Below are 22,942 nucleotides of genomic sequence, written 5' to 3'. Positions count from 1 at the left end.
CCAGGGGACAGCCAGGGCCCTCAGCACTCAGGGCGCAGCCAGCAAACAGTTCTCCCAGGGCCGGGGCGGGCACGGTTGGCGTCCACAGGAGTGGCCTCTGGGGCCACTCCATGGCAATGCCAGCCCCACCGGGCAGGAAGGGCTCCCATGGGAGCCAGCGGGAGTCACGGCCCCAGAGCAGCTCTCAGCAGGCACTGCCGGCACAGCCAGGAGCAAAGGGACAAGCCTCAGCAACAGCCCTTCTGCGGCAAAGTCGGCCCAGCCCTGGGTCAGACAGCTGCCCTGCCCTGACTCACTCCCTGCCCCGCGCCGCATCAGGAGCAGGGCGCGGCGTGGGGTGGAGGAGACCAGCAGCTCACAGTGCCAGCACAGGGGATCTGAGGGGGGATCCAAAGGGCCAGCAGAAGCTGCCTGCCCCCAGGCCGAGGGAGGCTCTGCCCTGGGCAGCCGCACTGCAGAGGGTGGGCTTGCACGCAGGAGCAAGCGCCCATCTGTGCGGGTCCCTCCCTGCCCCAGGCCCTGCTTGGGGTGATGTTCCACCCAAGCCATGCTTGGCTGCCCTGGCGCTATACAAGGGCGAACCCCCCCGGACCCCGTAAAGCAGCAGCTCTCGCTCTGGGAGGGGGCCGAGGCCGTACAGCACCAGGCAGGTTGGGGCCCACTGCCAGGAGCGCAAAGCAGCATTGGGGTCTGTGCCTCCCCCCGCCCCGGACCCCACTCAGCCAAGCTCCAGGCCACGATTCCCTTCCACGGGGGCGGGGTGGTCAGAGCAGGCAGGTTCTGGCACCAGAGCACAGCCGGAGGCCCTCGTGCCAGTGTCAGCCTGTCTCCGGAGCCGAGCCAGTGCTGATGCTGCTGGCCAGCCGGGGACACGGGGGGGACTGTCTCATTGTCCTTCCTCTGCACCTGCCAGGCTAGGTCCTGACTCAGCAAAGCACCTACCGCCCACTGACGTCAATGCGATTCAGGGCAGGCAGGTGGGGCTGTGCTTGGCTGCCTGGCGACGGCTGCAGGCACGTGCTTAAAGCCAGGAGTCTGCCTAAGCGCTGTGCTGAACTGGGCCACTTGTGCCGACGGGAACACGGCACCGGGCCGGCCGTGTGGGGCGCACGCGTGCGGAGGGGCATCCTCCAGGCGTAGGCGCCAAGGAAATGCTATTTTAGCCCCGATCTCTGACTGTCAGCACCAGCAGCTCCCTCCACACGCGCCGCTCCAGCCCGCCTCTGGGCTGTGCTGTTCAGGAGCCAGCCAGCAGAGACGGCTGAACTCCCCAGCCGTCCCTCATCCCTTGGTAGCCACAGCCCAAGGAAGGAGACAAGCAGCAGACACCTGTGTATTCTGTTTTTATTCCTGTGGCTGTACGGTAACACTGAAGGCTCAGGCTGAGCAGGCTCCTCTGGGCGAAAGCAGCAGCAGAGGTGGTGGCAAACGCCCCCCACGCCCCAGCCAAGAGCAGCCAACAAGTTTGCCGGGCGGGGGGTGAGGACTGGGGTTTGAAACGTACAACGGGCCCTACGAACAGGCTGCACAGAGGCTCTGCTGAGAACTCTCCCATCTGGCCCACCTGCGCAGAACCCCCAAACCCGAGGCAAAAGCCAACTGTAAGAGCGCCTTTGTGTGCAGGGACAGCTGCTGAGAGCTAGCTAGACAACCACCTCCCCAGCAAATGGCAATCCCAGCACAAAGGCAGAAACAAGGGTGGGGGGAATGTTTTCAGAAGTCAAAGGCCTTTGGCCGCACAAGAGTCACTCTCTGGCCCATGGGGAGCAGGTGCTGGCCCTAGGAGAACCTGCCGGCCGGTTGCCTCCGCCGTCTGCCTTTTGACGGGGAGAGAGATGATTAGACCTTGCTGGTTGCACCTGGGAGTGGGGTGCCCCGTAAGGCCTGGGAAGCCCCACACCAGTCTTTGATGAATAGGGCCTTCAGCCTGTACACGTAACTGGTGCCAATGTGCAGCGAGGCGGAGAACAGGGATGAGGGAGGAATTGCAACCCCACCCCCACCCCTGGAAAGTGAGGAGGGTTCAGAGCCAGGACACAGGCACAGACTTCCCGCCGCATGTAAATCCCTGTCCCTTAACTCCCTGGGTGTGGCAGCATTGCCCGCAGCACCAGAGCAGCCCTGCATGTTGCCGACTGCTGCACTGAGTCTCAGCTCCAGAGATGGGGTGCCAGGAAGGTGGGCAAAGGGCTGGGGAGTGGCACAGCAGAGACCCAGCCCAGAGCCCTGAGCACCCGCAGCCGAGCGGAGTGACGACGGGTCCCAGGTCATGCAGCAGGGGCCCCAAGGGGTTCCGTGCAAACTTCCACCCTGGCAGAGCCAGGCAGCATGAGGGGGACTGGCAGCCAAAGGGGGACAAGAGGAAGGGTCCCTGCAAATGAAGAGACGGGCTCCCCCATGGCCCAAGCCGACAGGGGGAAGGCCGCTGGGTCAGGTCCCCCCATGGCCAGCATCTCTGAAGGGTTCAGATGTTCCCCTCTCTAGCCCCTCTTAGCCAGGGGCCCTAGGAGCATCCAGACACTCAGAACCCAGCCCCCAACCACCCGGAAGCAGGACCCCAATTCCCCAGGAGATGGAGGTAACAGCAAGAGTGGCAGAGCCAGCCACAGCCCCCAGGAGCTCTGGTTCCACCAGCTGCCCCAGAACACGGTCCCTCCCACAATCAGATGCACTTAGAATGGTCCCCAGACAGCTGGGACCCTAAGGAAGGGAACTTCACCATTCCCACCACCTGTGCTATCCAGGCCAGCAGGTAAGCGTCTGAATGAACAAGCAGCCCCATAGCAAACTCCCCCAGCTGTGCTGGGCTAACACGGAGCTGCTGAGCGCAGGCTGGGAACAGGAACATGCTCTGTCCCAGCAAGCCACAGAAATCTGGGGGAGGGGGACTGAGCATGCGGAGGTTCATCAGGAGGGCAGGGCAGGGCATTCGCCGGGGAGCCTGCAGGTTACCGCCCACGGGGCTGACTGGCAGTGTAGTGCCTTGGCAGTGGCGTGCTGTCCTTTGCTCCCAAGGACGTGTGGAAGAGGCAGGTTTGCTACAGGGAGGTAGCGGCCAGCCCCACCCTTGCCCTTGAAACCTTCCCAAGAGCAGTCCGGAGAGCCCCTCTACCCATCCTGCTCAGCCAGTCTGGCTTCACGGGCATCCGCGGGCAACGGCCCAGCAGACACACCCCAGCCAGGGAAACCAACGCAGCCAGCGACTGTGGCTCAGCTGCCTGGGCCCAAGCACTGCCTGAGATGCGTCCTCCATTAAAGCTCAGCAGGCCTGGCAACGAGCTGCTCCCCCAAGCAGCAGAGCTCAGCACCAATGCAGGGGCCGACGGCCATCGCCTGGCTGGCGACCACGAGGGGCGATGCAGCACCTCAGCTCCCCCAGTGCCCCTGCGCCTCACGCTGCGTCTGCCTGCAGGAGAGCTGGCAAGGACCCCGTCTGTGGCCGCATGGGCAGATGACACGAACAACAGGGCAAACGTGTCCACGACGTCAGCCTCACTTGCAGCTGCATGTAGGGCCTGGGCCCCGCAGCCTGGGGGAGCAGGGCTGTTACCCCACTGCCACCGACAGGGACACTGAGGCGGCCAGCAGAAATAATGCTTGTCCCCGGGCTGCAGCGTGGTGTCACCCACAGAGCGTGTAAGGGCGCTCTCCGGGCCGTTGTGGCAGCATCGCTGAAGAAAACGAAAAGAACCACACCAAGACCTGAGCCCTGGCGGCCCCATTCGCTGGCCTCTTCCTACATGACTGTGAACCATTGACAGCTACTCTCTGGGAACGGTCAGCCAGCCAGGGCTGCACCCCCTGCTAGCAGCTCCCTCTCGGTTGGATTTCCCTGGTTTGTTACTGAGAACGAGACCCCGGGGGCAGTGGGGGTGCAGAGAAGGGGGACTTGGCAGGCCCACCTCCTCAGCTCAGAGCTCCCTGCCTGTGAAGTGGCCAGGGCGCTGCCTGGCAGTGGGACGCTCTCGCTGCAGGGGCATCTGCACTTCCTGTAGCGCTGGTGACGCCGCAGCAGCTCTTTGCCGACCGGCACAGGCTCCCAAGCTGGCGGGGAAGGCCAGGCTTGCCCGCACGTCGGTTCCTGGGCACAGCAATCAGAGGTGGCGTTTGCCCGGGGTTGCCAACCTGTGGGACTGGCCCCCTGCGCGCCACCCCCGCCTCCCTGCCCGCGCGAGATGCCACCCACAGCTCCTTGCTGGGCAGAGGGGCTGGATGCCCTGCCCCGAGCCCCCTTGACTGCTGGTGCCCCCTGCCTTGGGCACCCCTGCTGTGCCGGGTGACGCTGCTGCTGTCCCATCTGCGGGCGCCCTGAGAGCGCCCACTGCACAGGTGCATTGTGGGTGGGACGAGTTCAGAAGGGCCTGGGACAGAGACTGGCCTGCAGCGATGGAGCTCGAGGGGTCCAGGGAGACCGATGGCGTCACAAGACAAAGCAAAGGCTCCCCGAGCAACGCTCCCGCTGTGAGTATGGGGCACAGCACACAAACATCTCCCGCGGGGCCAGCCCCTGGGGCCGAGGGGCTCGCAGCCCCGCACGCCCCATGGCCCCCACGCTGCGAGGCTGCAGCCCTCTCCCCACAGCTCGCACCCGCCTCCACAGTTCTCAGGAGAGGTCCTGCCTCCCTCGCCCCAAACTCCAGCTCACTCCCCTGTCCCCACAGCCTCTGGACTAAGCCAGCCCTCGCCCTGGGCAGCACCCAGGCGCCCTTCCTGGTTTGCAAGAGAGGTGGGAGGGAGCTGGTGGCAGCCAGGTGCAAGCGACAGGCCCACTAGGCTCAGGTCATCCGCCTGGCCCTAGCCCGGGCCAGGCGGGCAGCCCAATTTTCTCCCCAGCCAGGCTCCTGGGGCTGGGGATGATTACGCAGATGAGGGTGCTCAGTAATTCCGGGGCGTGTCAAGTCCGTGCTCTAGAGCCGCACAGGAGGGGTAACGCTGTACAGGGGAAGGAGTGGGGGGGGCCATTACTTGGTGCCCTCCTCGGGGTTCCCTTCGCCGTCCGTCTTCCCTTCCTCCTCTGTTTTCTGGTCGTCCGTGTTCAGTTTCTGCTGCTTTTTCCTCCGCACGCACTTGACGATCACCAGCACCAGGATCACCACAGCCAGGAAGCCGCCCACCGAGGCCCCCACAATGACAGCCACCGTCGAGTCACGCTCCGGGGGCACTGCACAGACAGAGCCGAGTGGGTGAGGACAGAGGCTGGGGCCTGGGCAGCCTGAGCTGCGGCAGCCTCTGCCAGCACCAATGGGACCCTGCTGGCAAATTCAGGCCCCGCCCTGCCTGGGGGAGTCGGCAGGGCCCCCACACAGACAGGCCATGAGTGGGCGTTTACGGACATGCTGTGGGAACAGGGCCAGGCACTTGGGAGGAACAAGCCGCTTGGTGACCATGTGCATCTGGGGGCCTGTGCCTGGGTGTAGGGGACCAGCCCTGCAGCCGGCTGTCGCTGGCATGGGAAGGTGGGTGGAGATGGGAGCCCTGAAGTAGCAGCCTGAGAGGCACAGCGCTGCCCAGCCAACCGGCCTGTCCTCAGGCTGTGTCTGCCTTGTCCTAGTGGATGGAGTCAGTGTCACAGCCCAGACTGGGATGCAGGAGCTCCTGGCTCCCAGCCCTGCGCTCAGGCCAGCTGACATCCTGGCCTGCCCGGCCCCCTGCAACTGCCCTTGGTCCAGCCGCTGAGAGCTCCCTGGGACTGGCAGGGAGCCAGCGACCAGGACCCCGGCTTGTGCCCACGTCTGTGCTAATGCAGGCAGAGCCGGGGAAGCACAGGAGGCAGGCAGCCTCAGCACCCCTCCCTGCCCCCCCCGCCACTCCCAGCCCCGCAAGGAGCCTGGCTCTGGGACCAGGGCTGGGCCAACTCCCCACGGGCCGAAATCATGCCCTGGCCTGTCCCACAGCCCCACAGGCAGGCAGGGAGGGGCCACAAAGCAGCTGAACCCTCAGGCAGGGGCTGCTGGGGGCGCTTCCGGGCACCGGGCCCCACCGAACCCTGATGCCCACCTCTCCTGGCACGCTGGTGCTGTGGGAGGATGCGGGCTGGGCGGAGGCACAGGCCAGCTCCAGGCTCTCCTACCTCCGCCATCGTTCGGTGTGAGCCAGCCCCCGGCAGAGCCCTGCCGTCCACCCACCTTCGGTGATGACCTTCAGGAAGATGCGGGCGTGGCCCAGGTGCCTGTCGGGTGGGTTCTTCACGAAGCAGTTGTAGAAGCCCTCGTCGTCCAGCTGCACGTCGTGCAGGGTGAAGGAGAGGTCGTTCTTGTTGGGGTTGCCGGTGAACTCCACCCTGTTCTCGAAGCGCTCCAGCCGCCCAAGCACCACCTTCGCCCGGAACTGCAGGAGCTGGCAGAGCCGGGGCAGGGCAGTGAGCGGGCGGGGGGAGCAGGGGGACTCCCCTACGCTGGTGCCCGCGGAGCTCAGCTGGCCAGACGGGGGAGCAGCCAGAGACCACAGCATCTCACCTTCCCCCCCGCAAGGCGCACCCCCATCACACAGCTCCCCCAGGCTATAGGGTTCTGAGCCGGCCAGCAAGAACAGGATGGATCCCGTAGGTGTCAAGGGCGGAGAATGGCCATCCTGGGTGAGGGCACTGGGCGCGAGGCTACCAGATGAGGCCGGTCAGTCGCTCCTGGCTGTCCCCACCACCCCTGCGGCCCCCCAGCAGGAAAGTGCCAGCAATCCCCAGCTGAGCCTGGCCCGAGCCTCTAGCACCAGCCTGCAGCCTCTTGTGCCTTGTTTCCAGCTAGTCCCACCCACCGCCAACCCCACTTGCACGGGACTGGCCTGAGCATCCCAGCAAGTGGGACATTCCCTCTGGTCACACAAGGCTCAGATATTCACCTGGAGTCAGAGCCGGGCCAGCTCCCCCTTCCTGACTCTGTCCTTGCTCATCCCCTTGCCCCAGGGAACACCCTCCTTCTGCCCAGGCCTGGACTGCACGAGGACTGTCGTGGCTGCGTCCCCTCCCTGCTCCAGAGACACAGCTGCACGGACCTGACCCGGGGCAGGGAGGACCAGGGTGACAGAAGAACATCGTCAACACGGCTGCTGGCCGTCAACACGGGCACACCGGAGCTGCGCTGCAGTGGTAGCACATCCCACGCGGCCCTGCCCGCAGGCCCTGCGCCCGCAGAGCTGACTGGAGCCTCCCGGAGCTCACCCTGCTTCAGGGGGTGCCCCAGGCCGTGGCGGGATCTCCAGCAGGGCTGGGGGGGCTCGAATCCACATCAACGGCTCCTGCAGGCTTACAGCAAGGCCAGGGCTGCTTGGGGGAGCCGGGAGCGGCCAGGTGGCAGGGGAAACTCAGGTCTTTCCCTTTTCCTAAGGCAGGAAGACCCCCACCCGCCCGTCTGGGGCAAGCGCCTGCCCGGCGTCCAAAGCAGATGGCAAGGGAAGAGGAGCCCAGCGTAGGTACTCGGGTAACTCTCATGACTTCAAGGGGGCGGGAGGAGCTGCCTCATGGCGTGTGGCTGCTCGGGGCTGGGCCACAGGTACTTACCAGGTCCTCAGTGCAGTTGTCACAGTTCTGGTAGGTCCAGTTGAGGGAGAAGAGCTTGTAATCCACCTTGTAGCAGGAGGTGAAGGTGCAGGACAGGCGCACAGAGGTGCCATTCAGAGCGCTGATGGTGGATTGCGCCATAATCTCCATGCCCAGCCCACAGGGCGCTGAGGACAAGACGGGGATGGAACAGGAGGAGGAGAAGGAGGGAAGACGTGAACAAACCCTGAATAGTGAAAGTGCCAAAGGCTGTGCCCACCCGCCCCAGGCTGTGGGCCTGGGCTGCTGGCAGAGCTGTCCGGGGGCAGAGGCACCAGCACACACACCTCCCAGGGCTGGGGCACTCGGGGGACGTGCTCCCAGACAAAGGGGCTTTCCCAAGGGAGGCAAGTGAGCTCACAGCACTCCGCTGACCTCTCAGCCCCTCCCTGCCCGCAGGCCAGCGGCCAGGTGCTAAGGCCGCCTCGGTGACAGGCCCTGGCTACAGAGGGCTGCGTGTACGGGAGGGGGGCATCAGTCATCTGCACGGGGATTGGAGTCAAGCCTCTCGTCTGGTTTAGCAACCCGGCCCAGCGCCACGCTCCCTTGCACAGCCCACTCCCCGCTCTGCTGGGCCCGCCACTGCTCCCGGCCCCCCCTCGCGCCTGCTGACTTCAGGGGAACTCGTCTCGCTGGCACTTCAAGGAGGTTTTCCTGCCGCAAAAATCAATGAGCTCTGCAGAGGCCCGAATGCAGCATCATCTGCGCAGGGCACCGGGCCACCTTCCACTCCCAGTGGATGCACTGAGCAGTGCCAGCCTCTGGGGGCTGCGGGAAAGGGCAGGTTCGCTGTCTCCCCTCCCGCACAGGAGGCTGAGCTGGGCTCCGCGGCTGGACACAGAGGCCAGGCTGCTAGAGGAGCGGGGACGCAGCTGGTGTCTGCGGCGAAGCCCACACTGGCATGGCCATGGGGAGATTACACACACGACGTGGGCAGGGAGGGAACCAGCCATGGGGAGGCCCCTGCTCCCCACCTCCCCCCCCCCAGCTCCCACTCGCTCTGCTGACCAAATCCAGGCCTGGGGAGAGCAGAGAAGACGCAGCTTCTGCTGCTCACAGCAGGGCCCGGGCTGCATGTCTCCCCTCTGCTCACTCACGCCGCCTTTATGACTCGCCCTGCCCCACCGTCCCCTGGAAGGCAGGACCCCACCGGGCGCCCCAGGGCACCTGCAGGCCCAGCGCTGTGCTGGGAACGACCACAGGCTGATGCCATCCAACGGTGCTCGGACCACGCGGGCCTCCCGCTCCCTGCTCTGGCGCAGGCAGGTCTGACCCACTAAGGACCATACCCTCGGCCGTCTTCAGGCACCTCACTGGGGCTGGGCCAGAGCTTCGCCGCTCAGGCTGGGGCTTGCTCGCTAAAGCCACCGACCCATCACCCGCCCCGCACTGGGTACAGACGGCTGGGCTGAGCCGGGCCTTTCCCACAACACGCGGCCAGCTTGGCGTGGGCTCTGATCCTAACAGCTTCCCTCTCTGACCTCCCCACACCGACCCCGGAGGGAGGAAGTTGCTGGCAGAGAGGGGGCGGCCGAGGCAGCTCCTTTGCGCCTTTCCACGCAGTTGCTGGGCTGGGGCGAGGGGCAGGCGTGCGGCTGGTCTGCAGCTAGAAAAAACGTTTTGTCGGGGAAGTGGAACACACCTGGCAGGGTGACCTGCTGGCACATGTGCAAAATCGGGAGGGGGATGGGGGAAGAGGCACCGATATAACAGCCCTGAATAGCAGGTCTGGCCTTGTAAGTCTGGGCCCCCTGAGGTACTGAATCAGCATCCCAGGAGCGCCCTGCTGGGGGAGGCCGAGAAGCCCCTTCCGGCAGAGCTCGGGCACCGCAGTCCCCTAGGCGAAGAGCAGCCCTAGAGCCGCCGGACTGCTGGTAAAGGGAGCCAGGAGGCAGCCCGGCCCCGGGGGCCGGCCAGCTCCTCTGCGCCTGTGGAAAAGGCTTCTGCCGACGGCGCTGCGAGCGATTCCAAGGCGCCACACGCAAGAAGTGCAGCTGCAGCAGTTCCACAGCCCGCGCCATGTGCAAACCCAGCCCAGGGCAGGAGAGTGGGAAAGCCAGCCTGGGGAGAGGGGACAGGCATGCTCCCTGCCACCCCCAGCCCAGCCCGGCCTCTTGGAGAGAGGGAGGGGTCCCTAGCACCAGGCCTGGGGGATCCGTGGGGACTGGGAGGGGAGAGCCCTTGAGCAGCAGCTGGAGAGCGTAACTGCAACGCCCCAGCACAGAGCAGCTGGCCTCAGGCGCCTCTCCAACTCCTCTGCAGGGACGTGGTGAGCCGACCCGGCCCGCACACCAGCCATGCAAACGGCATTGCTGGCAACACTGGCTTAGGCCCGCTCAGCGCGCTCGGCGTGGGAGGGTCTGGCCAGGCCACAGCTGCCGACTCAGCCCAAGGGGGCCCAGGACTCTCGCGTGCGCTCGGAGCAGCCTGTGAACACCATCGCTCAGCAAGGTGGAGCACCCTGGGCTGGGCCAGGCTGGCTGGCGCCTTTCCCTCTCAGCTCACCCTCAGGGCGGCCAGCCCTGCCGGGACGCGGAGCCCGGCTCCAAAGCTCAGGAGGCACATCAGGTTCTGTGGTTTCACGGACACGACCCCCGGGACAGAGGGAGAGAAGACACCCAGCAGCGTCTCCTGGGATTCACTCAGTGAAGTCACAGGGGGTGGTGACCATCTGCACTAGTCCCCTGGCTGAGGTCTGGCAGTGTCACAGCAGAGGGCTCCAGGGAGGGGCTGTAGGGGACTCCCCAGGGCGAAGTCAGCTCCTGGGAGTATCCGCCCATATCCCCAGCCATGCAAACACAAAACAGGGGCTCCTTCCACAGCGCTGACGGGCACTGCAGAGGACCCCGCTCCTGCCAGCTCCACTGCCTCCCTGCTGTGCTCGCTTCAGGCGTCCTCCATCCATGGTCTGTGCAGCTCCCCCTGCCTGCCAGCCCCTGCCCCACTGCACCGCAAACCACAGGCAGGAGTCCAGCTCCGAGATGATGGGGAGACACTGTCGTTTTCCTCCTCCATTTCTCAAGCTGCGGCAAAGCCCCCCCACCCCACAGACACACACTGACAGGAGCAATGGCCAAACCTGCTGACACCTCCTGGCTCCATGGAGGGCAGAAAAGCAACAAGCAGAGCCCGACGCTCCCCCCTGCCGCATGCAGGAAAACGAGGTGCAGCCCCTCAGGCGTCTTTGCACACATATCACACGCCGGAGCTGAGCAGGGAGCCCCAGCCCTAGCCAGGCTCTGCTGTGCCCATCGCAGGCAGGCTTGCAGAAGCTGCAGAGCTATGCAGGTTCCTCTGGCGATGCACACGCAGCCCCAGAGCCTGCTTGGGAAGGGGCTACATGCTCGTCTGCAGCATCAATAAACCTTGAACATTAGCCATGCTCCAGCCCCAGGTCTCCTGGCAGCAGCAGTAGCCAGCCCCCGCAACCCCACCACGTCCCCGCTCCGGGATTCTGCTGGGGGCCTGAGGCCGCAGGAATGAGGATGGTGCTCCCAGCCTTGGCTGCTGGGTCCCTGACAGATGCCTGCATGCAAGATGTGCAGTCGAAACTTACCCAGAGAGACAAGCAAGCTGAGCCCAGCGAGGCACAAGGTGGGCCAGGGAAGCCCAGGCTCCTTGCTCATTTTCAAGGCCCCTTGTGTAGGGCGAAGACCGGGGTGCTTGTTGTGGCTGGTTTTTGTTGCTCTTGTTTGGCTTTGCTTTTTTCAAGTGCAATGGGGTATTTCCAAGACACACATAATTTTAGAGCTGTTTTATTTCCCAACCTCCAATATGGCTGGCTGGAGGGTGGCTGCTATTTAAAAAAAAAAAAAAAGAAAGAAAAAAAAAAGGTAGTAAATTTTATGGTTGGTGGATTTTATCAAAGGAAGCGGAAGGGCATCAAAATTTCCTGGGAAGCCAAGGAACATGCGCTCGGCTTTGCTCCTGCTCTGCACGCTGGGATGCAGTTCTGGTGCCTGGCCCTGTTTCCAATTGCCACCTTCTCCAAGAGCAGAGTGGGCTTCCTCTGGAGCTAGTTAACGCCCGGCGTGAGGGAAGGAACGGCTGTAGCGCAGTACACTGTAGGCTTCCCTTCGCCTGCTGGACTCAGTAGCACTGGCTGAAGCTCTCTAGCCTGGCACCCTCGGACCCAACCGGTGCTGGTTGAGAGAACTTTTCCGGCCCATGGGAGGTCAGCATCGTCTAGCACGTTACCAACACCGCCAGTGCTTGCTGGGCTCTTTGGGTTCTAGCAGCGTGCACCAGCGCGGGCCACGGAGAGCCGGGTCTACGGGCTGTGAACAAACTTCACGTTTTTGTGTTTATTTTAAATTCCTGGTTGAATGTTTCGTTAGAGGCGGGTTGGATGCTGGTAAAGAAGAGGTGCGTGGGGGGAGGGAGGAGGGCTTCTCCAAAAGCAAAAGGGGGGCGTGATGCCGAAAAGTGTGGCACCCCTGTGCGAACGGGTCAGCGTGCCGCCCGCTTCCCTACATCTGGACTCTGTCGCCCACCGCAGCGAGCACCAGCTGCGCCCGTCCGGGCTGCCCCACTGAGCAGCCAGACAGCAACGAGCCCCTCTCCTAGGCTCTGGGGGCAGGACTCTTCTCCAGCCAGCACGGGTGGGGCTTGCCCACCTCTGGTCCTGCTCTCCCACAGAGCACAGCCTGCTCCGGCCTGCTGCACTTCACAGCCTCTGGGCAGGGCTGTCCCTCGGCTTAGCACAGCACCGTGCGGCCCCTGAGAACGGCTCTGGCTGCAGCAAAGGGGGTTTCCCCGTCCCAGACACCATGACATGCGCTGCTGTTACTCCCAGCCCCAGCAGAGGGCAGGCAGCAAGTGCTCAGGAGCAGGGCCAGCATCCGACCTGAAGGGCTACAAGGTGTTCCCAGAGCCTCTTTGGGATGTGCCGTTTGGCTTCTCCCAACCTGGCCCTGCATCCCTGCAAACAGGCCGAGGGCTCCCCCAGCTCTTGGTGCTCCATGGGACATTCACTGCCTTGGCAGGACGCAGCGCAGGGCCAGCCACCAGCACCTGCCCCCACCACACCTGGACTGGCCCAACTGCCAGCCCCTGGGTGCTTCACCAGCACTGCGGGGCCGGATGAAGGACCAGAGCAGATGAGCATGGCAGAGGAGGGAGCTGATACCGCACCCACAGGTAACACCCTGCGCTGTGGCTCGTGAGCCTGGGCAAACCTTTGCTAACAGATGGGCCCAGCTGAGTCAATGAGCCAACCCCAGGGGTCAGGCTTGCCGAGCAGCCCCCACGCACGGCGCACAAGTGACGCACTGCAGCGCCTGACTCCTCCCCTCCCGTGCCGCTGGACTGAAAGGGGCTCTTGCCTGGCCCAACACAGGAAAGGCCCCTCCCGTCCGTCAGCCAGCTGGCGAGAGTGTGTAGCTCAGCCATGGAGTACACGTGCTGGGTGAAGCCAGGGTCTGGGACCCCCTGCAAACCCACGTCCTAACCGCGACCTGAAACCAGCCAGGGAGACGCCACCAGTCACGCGAGCACATGGCCTTTGCTCCGTGGACAGCAGTAACCTGCTCCCCTTTCTGACACATGGGAGCAGAGGGGAGCCCCAGGGTGCTGTCTCCAGGCTGTGGGAGGGCGAGCCCTTACCTGGGTGGTCCTACCCCCCCCCAGAGCAAAGCCACCACCTGAATCGTAGCATGTCAAGGGGGACAGGGTAACGCCAGCTGCTGAGCAAAGGCCACCGTCACTGGGCAGAGGGAAGCCTTACACCACTTGCATGGTCAGCCTTTACTTACAGGCACTCAGGGAACAGGGACAGGGAACTCCCGTGTCTGAGCAGCAGATGCCTCGTCAGCCTAACGAGGTGCTGAGCTCCCTGGTCCCTCCTGCCAGGCAGGGCTCATTGGGCAGGATCGAACGCCCAGCACCTCCCTCCTTGCTCTTTCGCTGGTGAGACTCCGGCGCCCTGCGAGGCAGGGGCAACTGCCCTGAGCTGAGCTGCTGGCACGGCCCGGGCGGCCGAACCCCACAGACGGGCCCCCAGGTGGTGAGACCTGGGGCTGGGTTTCGCTTCCTTCGCCCTGCGGGAAGGCGCCTGAAGGACCAGGTTCGTCAGCCGAGCGCTGTACAGGAGCCTTAAACACCAAGTCACTGAGCAGCTCTGCTGGCTGTAGCTGGAAGTCTCCCGGCTACAACGAAGAGGTCGGCTGGGATGCCCGGGGCACTTCTTCCCTCTCCTGCAAAAGGCCCTTCTCTCCACTGCATTTGTTAAGCTGCTCACGCTGGTGACTCTGCCTCACCACCAGAAACCGAGTGGGGTGGCAACGTGAAACAAACGACTGCAGCATAGAGCAAGCAACCTCTGCTGCATTGGCCCACGTGCTGCTCAGGCTGAGGGTAGCGAGTGGCTCCCTTCCTCTCCAGGAATGGAGGAGCAGGGCTCTGCTGGCTGCAGGGGAGGTGTCAAACGGTTATATATAGAGCCTGCAGATCAGGCCCCTGCAGAGGCTGAGCCAGAGCCCCTGGCTGTGCTCCAAGGGCAGGGTTTTAACCCCAGCGCAAGGAAAGGGACCACGACAGGACAGAGCAGGGCAGGGAGCTGACCCACCCACACCTGCTGGTCAGGCCCAGTCCCCTTGTGTGCCAGCCCCAATGCAGATTTGGTCCAGGTGGTATAAAGGCCCAGCCCCAGCTTTACTGGCCTAGAACATGCCTAGTGATGGCAGGTGTACAAATGGAGACAGACACATGCGGGGGAGGCGTTGCACATCTGTTTGCACACCCAGAGCCTGGCATGTGCTACAGTTCAGTCGCACCAGAGCCTCAGGAGGTGGCTTTGCGTGTTTGGCAGGGGCTGTGGTGGAGAAGCCCTAGGCTCCCCTGCAGCAGGCCGACGTAGGCACCCAACACCCACCTCCACCCTGGCTGCACCTTGGGACCCACTGGGTTCTCGCAGCACTTGCCAGGAGCCCTGTTCACAGAGCAGAAGCTATGCCACCAGGCACTGTCTTGCTGCAGCGTGAGTGTGAAGATGGGGCACTGTCCATTTACCTTCACCTCTGCCCTGGCCAGGGCCCTCCCATTGCACGGTGTGCAGGCTGGGCTGTGCAGGGCTCAAGGGGCAGATGCAAAAGCAGAAGTAGCTCCGGACAGCCCCATGGCAGCCCAGAGATTATAACCAGGACAGCTATGGTGATGCAGCCCATCCCAGGTCCAGCCTGACAGCCAGTTCTGCAGGATGCTGATGGCCTGGGCAGAGCTTGTCCCTGGGGCAGGTCAACGTCCCTGGCTGTCATGCTCGGCTGCGCTCAGAGCTGCTCTTCCTTCACACCGGGCACCACGGAACTCCTCCTCTGGCCAGCTGGCCTTTTCACAGGCTTGCTTGCTTCCTGGGGCTCCTTCAGTGCCCCATCTCCCCTCATTCCTCCACTCCCCTGGCATGGCCTTCCTGGCCAGCTGCACGTACACATTGCTCTCCAGCACGGTGAGGCCGGCCTTCTGGAAAGCAGCCAAGGGGTACTGCAGGACAGAAGGTGCGAAGCTGTCAGGGGTGGCACAGCCAGGGGGCTGCCTTAGGCCTGAGCAACACGAAAATGTCAGGCCAACCCAACTATGCCAGCCTGGTGCCCGGTTGCTTTGCCTGGCAGACAGAGTTCTATAGAGTTGGCACCAAAAGCCACCTTGGTATTACATCCCCAGCCCCCATAACCTTCAGAGAGGTGGGCTAGAAACCGGCAGGTCGCCCAGCGGCGAGCTGCCTGCACTGTGGCCTGCAATTGAGAGCTAGGCCACTGGACTGATTTACACCACGCGCCTCCATACTGCCGCCTGGGGCTGGCTCTCAGGCTGCACCTTCGGACACGCTCCAGGTGTTTACAGCCAGCCAAAGGTGAAATCCCACGTCTCTGTCCTCCAGGGCTGGACCCTGACCACCGCCGAGTTAACTGGCTTGTCCAGTGCCCCAGCGGGTTAGTGGCAGGGCAGAAACAGAACCCAGGAGTCCTGGCACCAGTTCCCTGCCCTCAGCTGAGACAAAGCTTGAAGGCAACAGCTGCTAAGACTCCCAGCCTTGCGATCCCTCACCCCTCCCACGGCCCTGAGCAAGGGAAAGCGAAAGCCTGACCGGCCTGCCGCAGGCACAGACACGGCACCGCACAGGCACGCCCTGAGTTTCGAACATGCTGCCCTGGGAGGCTCTTTGGGGCCTATGCAAGTGGGTTTTGATCCGCTACTGCTGCAGTGGGGGTGATGCTGTGCCCCCCTGCACCCACACCTGGCACCGGCGTCCCCATTCCGAAGCCCTGACTGGGGTGAATGGCGCTGTCTTGGCCCGTTTTCGTGTGAGCTCCTGGTCTCTGGCAGAAGCAGCTGCTGCTCAGTGTACTTGGGGGAGGCCCTGGTCTCCTCTCCTGCCCCAGCCACTTGGCTGGACCTCCTGACAGAGCTCACCATGGTCACGTAGGTTGCGTCCATTCTACCCTGCTGCTCTGCCTCCTGCCCAGCCTTCAGCACCTCAGCATTGGGGACGGAGAAGTAAATGCCTTCCTGCCAGGAAGATTAGAAAGAGTTTCACGTCCAGCATGGCCACTTGCGTCCCCACTCCAGAGGCTCATTTCAGTCTGCGAGCTCTCCAGAGCAGGACTAGGCAGCCTGCAAGTTCTGAAAGATCCCAGCTCTGGTGGGCAGGATGACAGACAAACACTCAATAGCTCACTGGAGGTCCCAGCCCTGCTCCAAATGCCTTGGCCATCTGCTCTCCGCTCTCAGACATGCTGGGAGGCAGGTAGGGGATACGGTAAGAAGTTACCAGCCAAGCTGTAACATGCATTGCAGTAAAGGAAAGCGCACACCAGCCAGCAGAGTCCCCATCCTCTGGCAGGCTGATGCCCACCAGACGCTTCAAAGGGAGGTAGATAAAATCACCCTAACACAGCCACTGTAGGGAAGAAACTTCCCTGACCCCCGATGAGCAGCTGGTGCCCTGAAGCAGAAGGATGTAGTGCACTGAACAGCTTATCCTAGCTAGTGTCACTGCAGAGGGGAACTCACGTGCTGGCGGTGACTCATTTTCTTTAAACTTGCTTCCATATGCCCTAACGTCAAGAATGCTCTCGTCTCCCCCGATAAATACTGAGCAAACAGATATAGGAGCAGGCAAAGTAAAAGCCCTGCTTGTTCCTAATGGGATAACAGATGCCCACAGAGCCTGGCAATGCAAAGGCCCCACCCCCCCACCGCAGACCAGTCAGCCGTGGGTGTTGAAGGCCTCTGTACTTTTAAGGCCACCCAACGCTTTGCCCCTTCTCTGGTGCTTGTCATCCGAGAACATCAAGGCACTTTGTAGATGTAAGCAACGTGCCAGCAGGAGCTCAGTACTGCTGAAGGATCTGTGTCCTTCACAGAGCATTTGCATGACAATGCAAAGGTGTGCATATGTAACACCTTGTAAACAAAGCCTGATGGGAGCAGGTGAAGCAATGACCTTTCATCCATTGTAAACGACATGTGGTTGTAAAGTCACAATTTAGGCTATCACCCAGTGTAAGAATTGTGGAGTCTCAGCAATGCTTGAAGTTGTTGTGGGGGTACAGGGCAGTCATCACTGCTGTGTAAGACATGGATTGCGTAGGGTTCCCTCATCTAAGCATTGTGAGGTGAAAGGAGGAGATAGTGTTTGAACCAGCTGGGTGGAAGCCTTTTGGCTATGCAGCTGTAAAATTGGTTTGACTAGTTCTCCCTCACCCCACCCATTTAAAGGTACACTTAAAGATAGGTCTATACTTATTCTGTGAGAATCCACGTTGGTGGATGCTGAGACACTGTGGCTAGGCCCAGAGCTGAATGCCAGTATGAGCTGAAATCACTAGCAGCTGAAGCCACAGAGACCTGGAATCACAGGGTTTTGCCTACAGCGGGCAACCAGTAGGAGGAGCCGTGAGCAGCCAGCAGGTACGACCAGTGAACGGCCAGTAAGAGAAGCAGCAGGCGGCTGGCAGGTGTGACCAGCAGGCAGCTGGCAAGAGAAGCAGTGGGCAACTGGCAGGCACGACCAGCGGGAGGCTGGCAGAAGAAGCAGTGGGCAACTGGCAGGCACGACCAGCGGGAGGCTGGCAGAAGAAGCAGCGGGCAGCTGGCAGGCACGACCAGCAGGCAGCTGGTAGAAGAAGCAGCGGGTGGCCAGCAGGAGAGACTGGCAGGCGGCCAGTAGGGCAGCTGGGGGCGGGGGGGAGCAAGTAGAACAGCAGACCAGCACAAAGGTGGCATTGCCTCAGGTTCAATGAGGGGAGTCATCAGGGTGATGTGTCAGTAACTGCATGGACTGGACAGAGTTGTAAGTGGAGCATTTGAAGCAGGGGGGAACAAAGAAGATTTGGGTGTGTGGATGGGGTGTTTACAGTACTGGATAGGTGAGCCTGAGAGGCAAAGGACACTGCTCAATCCATGTGAGCTGGGCTAGTTACATGAGTGTTGGTTATGAACTCTGGCTGTGGTATTTTCCCAAGCTAATGCCATTATGACTTTCTGCCTCTTTCATTAAAAGTTTCTTTTCTACACTCAGACTCTGTGCTTGCAATTGGGGAAGCATTGCCCCTCCGAGGCGTCCAGGGTGTGTGAATTTCCCAGGCTACTGGGTTGGGGCTCGAGCCGGTTCTATCTGAGATGGATGAAAAGGAACCCCTAGCTGTTGAACCTGGACCTGGTTGCTGCTGACTTCTTCTGGCCGAAGGGTTCATTAATGAAACCCCATGAATGTTAGTACAGGGTCACGAGCCCCATGCTGAAGAGAGGGAAACTGAGGCACGCAAGTGCTGTGACTTGCCAAAGTGACTAAGGTGGGACTGGAATCCAAGAGCCCTGGTTCCCATTTCCCAGCTCTAACTGCTAGCTCACACTCCCTGCGCTGCCCTGGGGTTGCATCAAACACCGTCTGTTCTAGAACGTAGCCACTCTTCCCTCCCTTGCGCTGCAAGATGATAACTCTGTGCCAGTCCTTGGCTGCAACAGTGACCAAGTGACTGGCACAGAACTCAGTCGGGGGGCCGACCCCCGCTTGGAAAACACAGCGCTCACCTCAGCCTGGGCATTGAGCCCCCTCTGCTCCCCTGGCACTATCCCCCTCATTGCAGGATAGAATTATCGGGGGTTCCTTCCAATCACCGCCTACATGCACAGCCAATGCCACAGGCTCTCCTTGCTGGCGGCAGGCGAGCGTGAACGTGCACGCGCAGTGCCTGGGCCAGCTTCACAGCTGCTCATCTGTCCCAAGCGTCCCTTCTATTGCAGGACTGAGGCCCTCGGCTCTGGCATTTCCCTCTTACGTGGTCCGGCAACGTGAGCCTGGCAAACAGAGATAGAGCTCTCACCTCTGCTCCAGCCTGGCTGCTCGCCGGGGTCCTGCTCACCGCAGCTCTGGAAGGAAATCAATGGCACTCAGTGAAGAGCTGGGCTGGCTCCTCCGCCGCTGTCATCTCCAGCCACCCCCCTGCATCCCCGGCACCAGCAGCGCTGCCCCACTTCTCTGGCCTCCAGGGCCGTAACAAGGCTGAGGCGAGTGAGGCAGGGCTGAGGGGGGCAGGCGAATGCCTCACTTGCCCTCTCCCTTGTTAGAGCCCTGAGCCCCGGTCATGGGGCTGCGCGGCCGGTCCCAGCGGGGAGTGGAGACCAGGGGCAGGGCAGCAGACACGGCGCAGCCTAAGCCAGTGCCGGGCAGCCACACGCCACCCAGCTGTGTGCCGGCCCTGCCCCTGGGCACGCAGCACCGGAAGAGCCGCACTCGTGGGGCACCTCTCCCCTCACTCCACACACGCGTCCCACCACGTCAGGACAAGCACATGTGGCAGCGGAAGAGGCGGCCCGTCACCGCCGTTTCCCCAGCACGGCTCCTGCAGCCCCACGCTGCCTGTGCCTGGGCAGCGTGGTACTTCGTCCCCAACGGCATCGGCAGGGGCGCCAGCGAATCGCCGGAATATACAGCTGGGGGGTGCCTGGCTCTGGAGGAGAGGAGGGGGTTGGCGCAGAGGTCTGGGGGGGCCTGGATCTAGGAGCGGGTAGGGGGTTAGCAAAGGGGCTGCAGAAGGGGAGGACATTGTCCCTTATAAGAATTCTGAAACTCTGGCAACCCTAGCTGAGTGGCCTGGCCTCCCACGTGGGTGCAGAGGACACCTGGTGGGGGGAGACACCACCCGACACAGCCACAGGACGGCCGTGGCTGCAGCCGGAAGCCTCATGGGTGGCCTTGTTTAAGTGGCTGCTACCGCCCTGTTCCCCCCGGGGGCAGGCAGTAAATGCACCCAGTGGGCCAGGAGCGCTGAAGGTCGGCTCCCTTGCACCTGCACTGGACACAGGGGATGAGGGGAGCCCAGGCAGAGCAGCACCGTGGCAGTGGGAAGGTGCTGGGCGTACACATGGAGGCCAGAAGGGACAGGAGGCCATTATTAATGTCTCTTCCTTTTTCTACACAATAACTCCTGTGCGTACATGAGGCGGCACCATTGCATATTGCTGCCTCTGGCACACAATTAGCTGGTTACGGCACTCCTGGCCTCCCTGCCAGGGCCCCCAGCGACAGCAAGGAAAGGCCCAGCCTGCCGCCCAGCATTACCATGCCGGCCCCTGCCCAGGCTCCCGCGTGGAGGGGCTCTGGCTCTTGGGGACCAGCCTTGCTGCAGGCTGCGGGTCATAGGAGCGCCCCAGCCCCACACACAACGGCTCCAGGCAGGGACGCTCCTCATCTACCGGGCCGTGCTGGGGCGCGCAGGCCAGGAGAGTTGGGGACCCCAGCCCTCTGCTCCGCCCCCCGCCAGACCGGAGACCTGCCTCAGCAGGGGAGTGGGCCCAGGCCTGTCTGGAGAAGGACACCCCTGCGCCCCGCAAGGGAGAGCTCCCCGAATGGGCAGGTGAGTTTGGCAGGGCCAGGGAGAGGAGCACAGGGGAGCCCAGCGCCCAGCAGGCTGGGCCAGGCCAGTCACACACAAGTGAGCCAGCAGGGGGCAGCAGAGGACCACGTCAGGTCACTCCAAGCTGGCTCAGGCCAGGTGTGGGGCTCAGGGGTCTCCAGGTGTGGACCTTCTCCCCATCCCACCTGTGTCCCCTTCTCCCATCCCGGCCCACGGCAGGAGGGAACAGCCAGGGACAAGACACCACACCCACCCCGCAGCCTGGAGAGCCCAGGGCGGTTACCTCTGCCTCTGGAGAAGTGCCTTCAGCCCCAAGCCCAACAACACGAGGGCCAGGAAGGCAGTCACACAGATGGAGGCCAGGGCAACCCACCAGCTGCTGGTGCTCTCAGAGTCCACAAATCCAGACCCTGCGGGGGAGACATGCAGCAGGGTTAGCAATGTCTGGCTGGCCCTGCACACCGGCCCTCAGGAGCCCGTCTCTGCCCCAGCCCAAGCTGACAGGTGCCCAAGCCCTGGGGAGAGGCGCTTCACCCCCAGAACAGATTGACTAGTTCCCCCATCCCCAGGGACCGCAGCACAGCGCCTGGGGGCTGCCCAGACCCCGGGGATTTTTGCTCCGCTTCTCACAGCTGTCCCACTGAGCCAGCATCACACTCCTGCTTGTACATCACAGGGCTGCTGACTGCATGGCCCATGGGCCCCCCAAGCCAACACAGGCCGATCCAGGACAGGCCTAGCTGACTCTAGAGATGAAGGGGCAGCAAGACACTTGGCTCAGGGGAAGGGGAGACTGCCCCCCACCAAAGCAGTGAACTGGTGATGCTGTCCTGAAATTGACTGATTGCCAAGGGCAGGCATGAGCTAGTAACGGAGGCCACGTACACTCCTGTCCCTCATAGGCCACACGCAGTACAGTGTAGTTTTTGAAGATGCTGCTCCGCCCGAACACCCGGATCTCACAGGCATATGTCCCGCTGTCGTCCATCTGTACGTCCTGCAGCCTGACCGAGCCATCCTTGTGGGCCACGTCCCCCATCCACTGCACTCGGTGCCGGAAGCGTCCCACAGGAACACTGTGGTTACTGTAGTAGTAGAAGACCATCTCCTCCTGCAACGGGTTATGGACGGTCATGCGACTGGGTGCCCAAGCGTGAACTTCGTTCCTCCGAACATCCCCCTCTGCTGCCCGGCTCGGCACCCTCAGCCACACACCTTGCCCTGGCGCGATGCTCTTGCGGGGTGAGTGATGTTGCAGTCTAGGGCCCACTGGCTTCTCTGCTGGAAGACCCAATATGGGACCAACCCGTCCCAGTTGATAAGGTGGATTCTGTGACATGGGCACATTGAACCTTGGCTAAAGTCCATCAAACTCACCTCAGCCGGAGATGGTAGAACAGGTGCTGGCTGAGACCAGCCTCCCGCCTCCATCCCGGGCATGGCTGGATTTCCACGCCCTTAGAAACTGGAGCACTTGCCGGTTGGGGTGAACACACTCAGCCGCTGGACCTTGCTATGCTCTGGCACCAAGCACCCCACATTCCCTGGGCCCTTCCCACAAATAGGACTCCCTACCTGAGTATTATTTTCCGGCGTGCGTATCCAGTCCACCTTGGTCACGTTCCAGACCCCTGGCACCAGGCTTTGGAAGAAACACTTCAGCAGGACAGAGTCCCCTACGCCAGCCTTCAGCACCGGGCGTGTGATGACCAGGCCAGCCAGTGCCCCGCTGTTCTCTGCAAGCACTAAGGACAAGCCCAGAGCTGAAGAATCCAGCATGGCTGCCAGGTGCCTGCTCATCCCCGAGACACAGAGAGACCAAGCCCTGCCCCTGGCAGCCCCTGTCCTCTTCACAGAGACAAAGCCCCTGCTCCTGGGAGACGTGTTTGGAAGCTAGCGAAGAGTCACCCCCACCCCACTGCTCATTGCTGCACTTGAATTGGCTCCACCGCCAGACCACGACGTCACAGCCAGAGTGGGCTCTCCTCCTCCGTCCCCCCCGCAGCCCCTGCAAGGGAGCCCTCGCTACTCCCCGGCCCCCAGCGAGAGGGGCACTGCAAAGGACTGGAAGCACCGCCATGCGCAGACCCCCAGCTTTGTGCGCGCACACGCACCCCCACCCCCACCCCCAAGTGAAGGGCCCAAAGGGGCGTGCTGCCTAGTCACACCTCGCCCTGCACTGAGCTAACACGGCAGGGGGCTGCAGCGCAGCCCTGACACAAACAAGGCTTCCGGCCCTGCCATTCCTCAGGGCAGAGTCATGGCTGCAAGCACAGCTCTGGCACCATGGCCCGAGAGGCTCCTTTCCCGGGGCTTTGGTGGAGGTGGGGCAAACGTCCCACCCCACAATTCACACTGGACTGTGCCCAAGCAGAGACAGGAGGAGGCTGCTGAGCTCTGCCCCCCTGTGCCAGGTCTCCAGCAGGGAAATCCCAGACTCACCTCTCCCGCAGCGGAGGCGCAGCTGCACGAAATGGGAAGTGGAGACCGCTCCTTGCACCAGCCATTGTGCGCTTGTGAACCAGAGAGCCATGCTCCTTGTGAACTGTCCTGCCTG

At 62.7% G+C, this 22,942-nt stretch overlaps 2 protein-coding genes across 3 annotated transcripts; both read right to left on the bottom strand.

The window, feature by feature from the left end:
• Positions 1 to 1,327: 1,327 nt before the first annotated feature.
• SCN2B (sodium voltage-gated channel beta subunit 2) lies at positions 1,328 to 11,321 on the bottom strand. 2 transcript variants are annotated; one of them, XM_074977110.1, is made up of 4 exons: positions 11,088 to 11,321; positions 7,493 to 7,659; positions 6,126 to 6,336; positions 1,328 to 5,161 (listed from the first exon to the last, which is right to left on the bottom strand). In XM_074977110.1, the coding sequence occupies exons 1-4, from the start codon at positions 11,155 to 11,157 to the stop codon at positions 4,962 to 4,964; spliced, it is 648 nt and encodes a 215-aa protein (XP_074833211.1). In that variant the 5' UTR covers positions 11,158 to 11,321; the 3' UTR covers positions 1,328 to 4,961. The 2 variants fall into 2 exon arrangements, with proteins under 2 accessions (XP_074833211.1, XP_074833212.1); XM_074977111.1 differs by having other exon boundaries at positions 5,012 to 5,161; positions 6,071 to 6,336.
• Positions 11,322 to 14,169: 2,848 nt separating this feature from the next.
• On the bottom strand, positions 14,170 to 22,350 carry JAML (junction adhesion molecule like). The gene is made up of 6 exons (XM_074977109.1): positions 21,961 to 22,350; positions 21,271 to 21,496; positions 20,669 to 20,795; positions 18,853 to 18,898; positions 15,938 to 16,033; positions 14,170 to 15,007 (listed from the first exon to the last, which is right to left on the bottom strand). Exons 1-6 carry the CDS (start codon positions 22,183 to 22,185, stop codon positions 14,765 to 14,767), a joined length of 963 nt encoding a protein of 320 aa, XP_074833210.1. The 5' UTR covers positions 22,186 to 22,350; the 3' UTR covers positions 14,170 to 14,764.
• Positions 22,351 to 22,942: the final 592 nt, after the last annotated feature.

Source organism: Carettochelys insculpta, chromosome 25 (assembly GCF_033958435.1).
Source record: "Carettochelys insculpta isolate YL-2023 chromosome 25, ASM3395843v1, whole genome shotgun sequence".
Lineage (NCBI taxonomy): Eukaryota > Metazoa > Chordata > Testudines > Carettochelyidae > Carettochelys > Carettochelys insculpta.
This window is presented reverse-complemented; position numbering and strand designations above follow the sequence as displayed.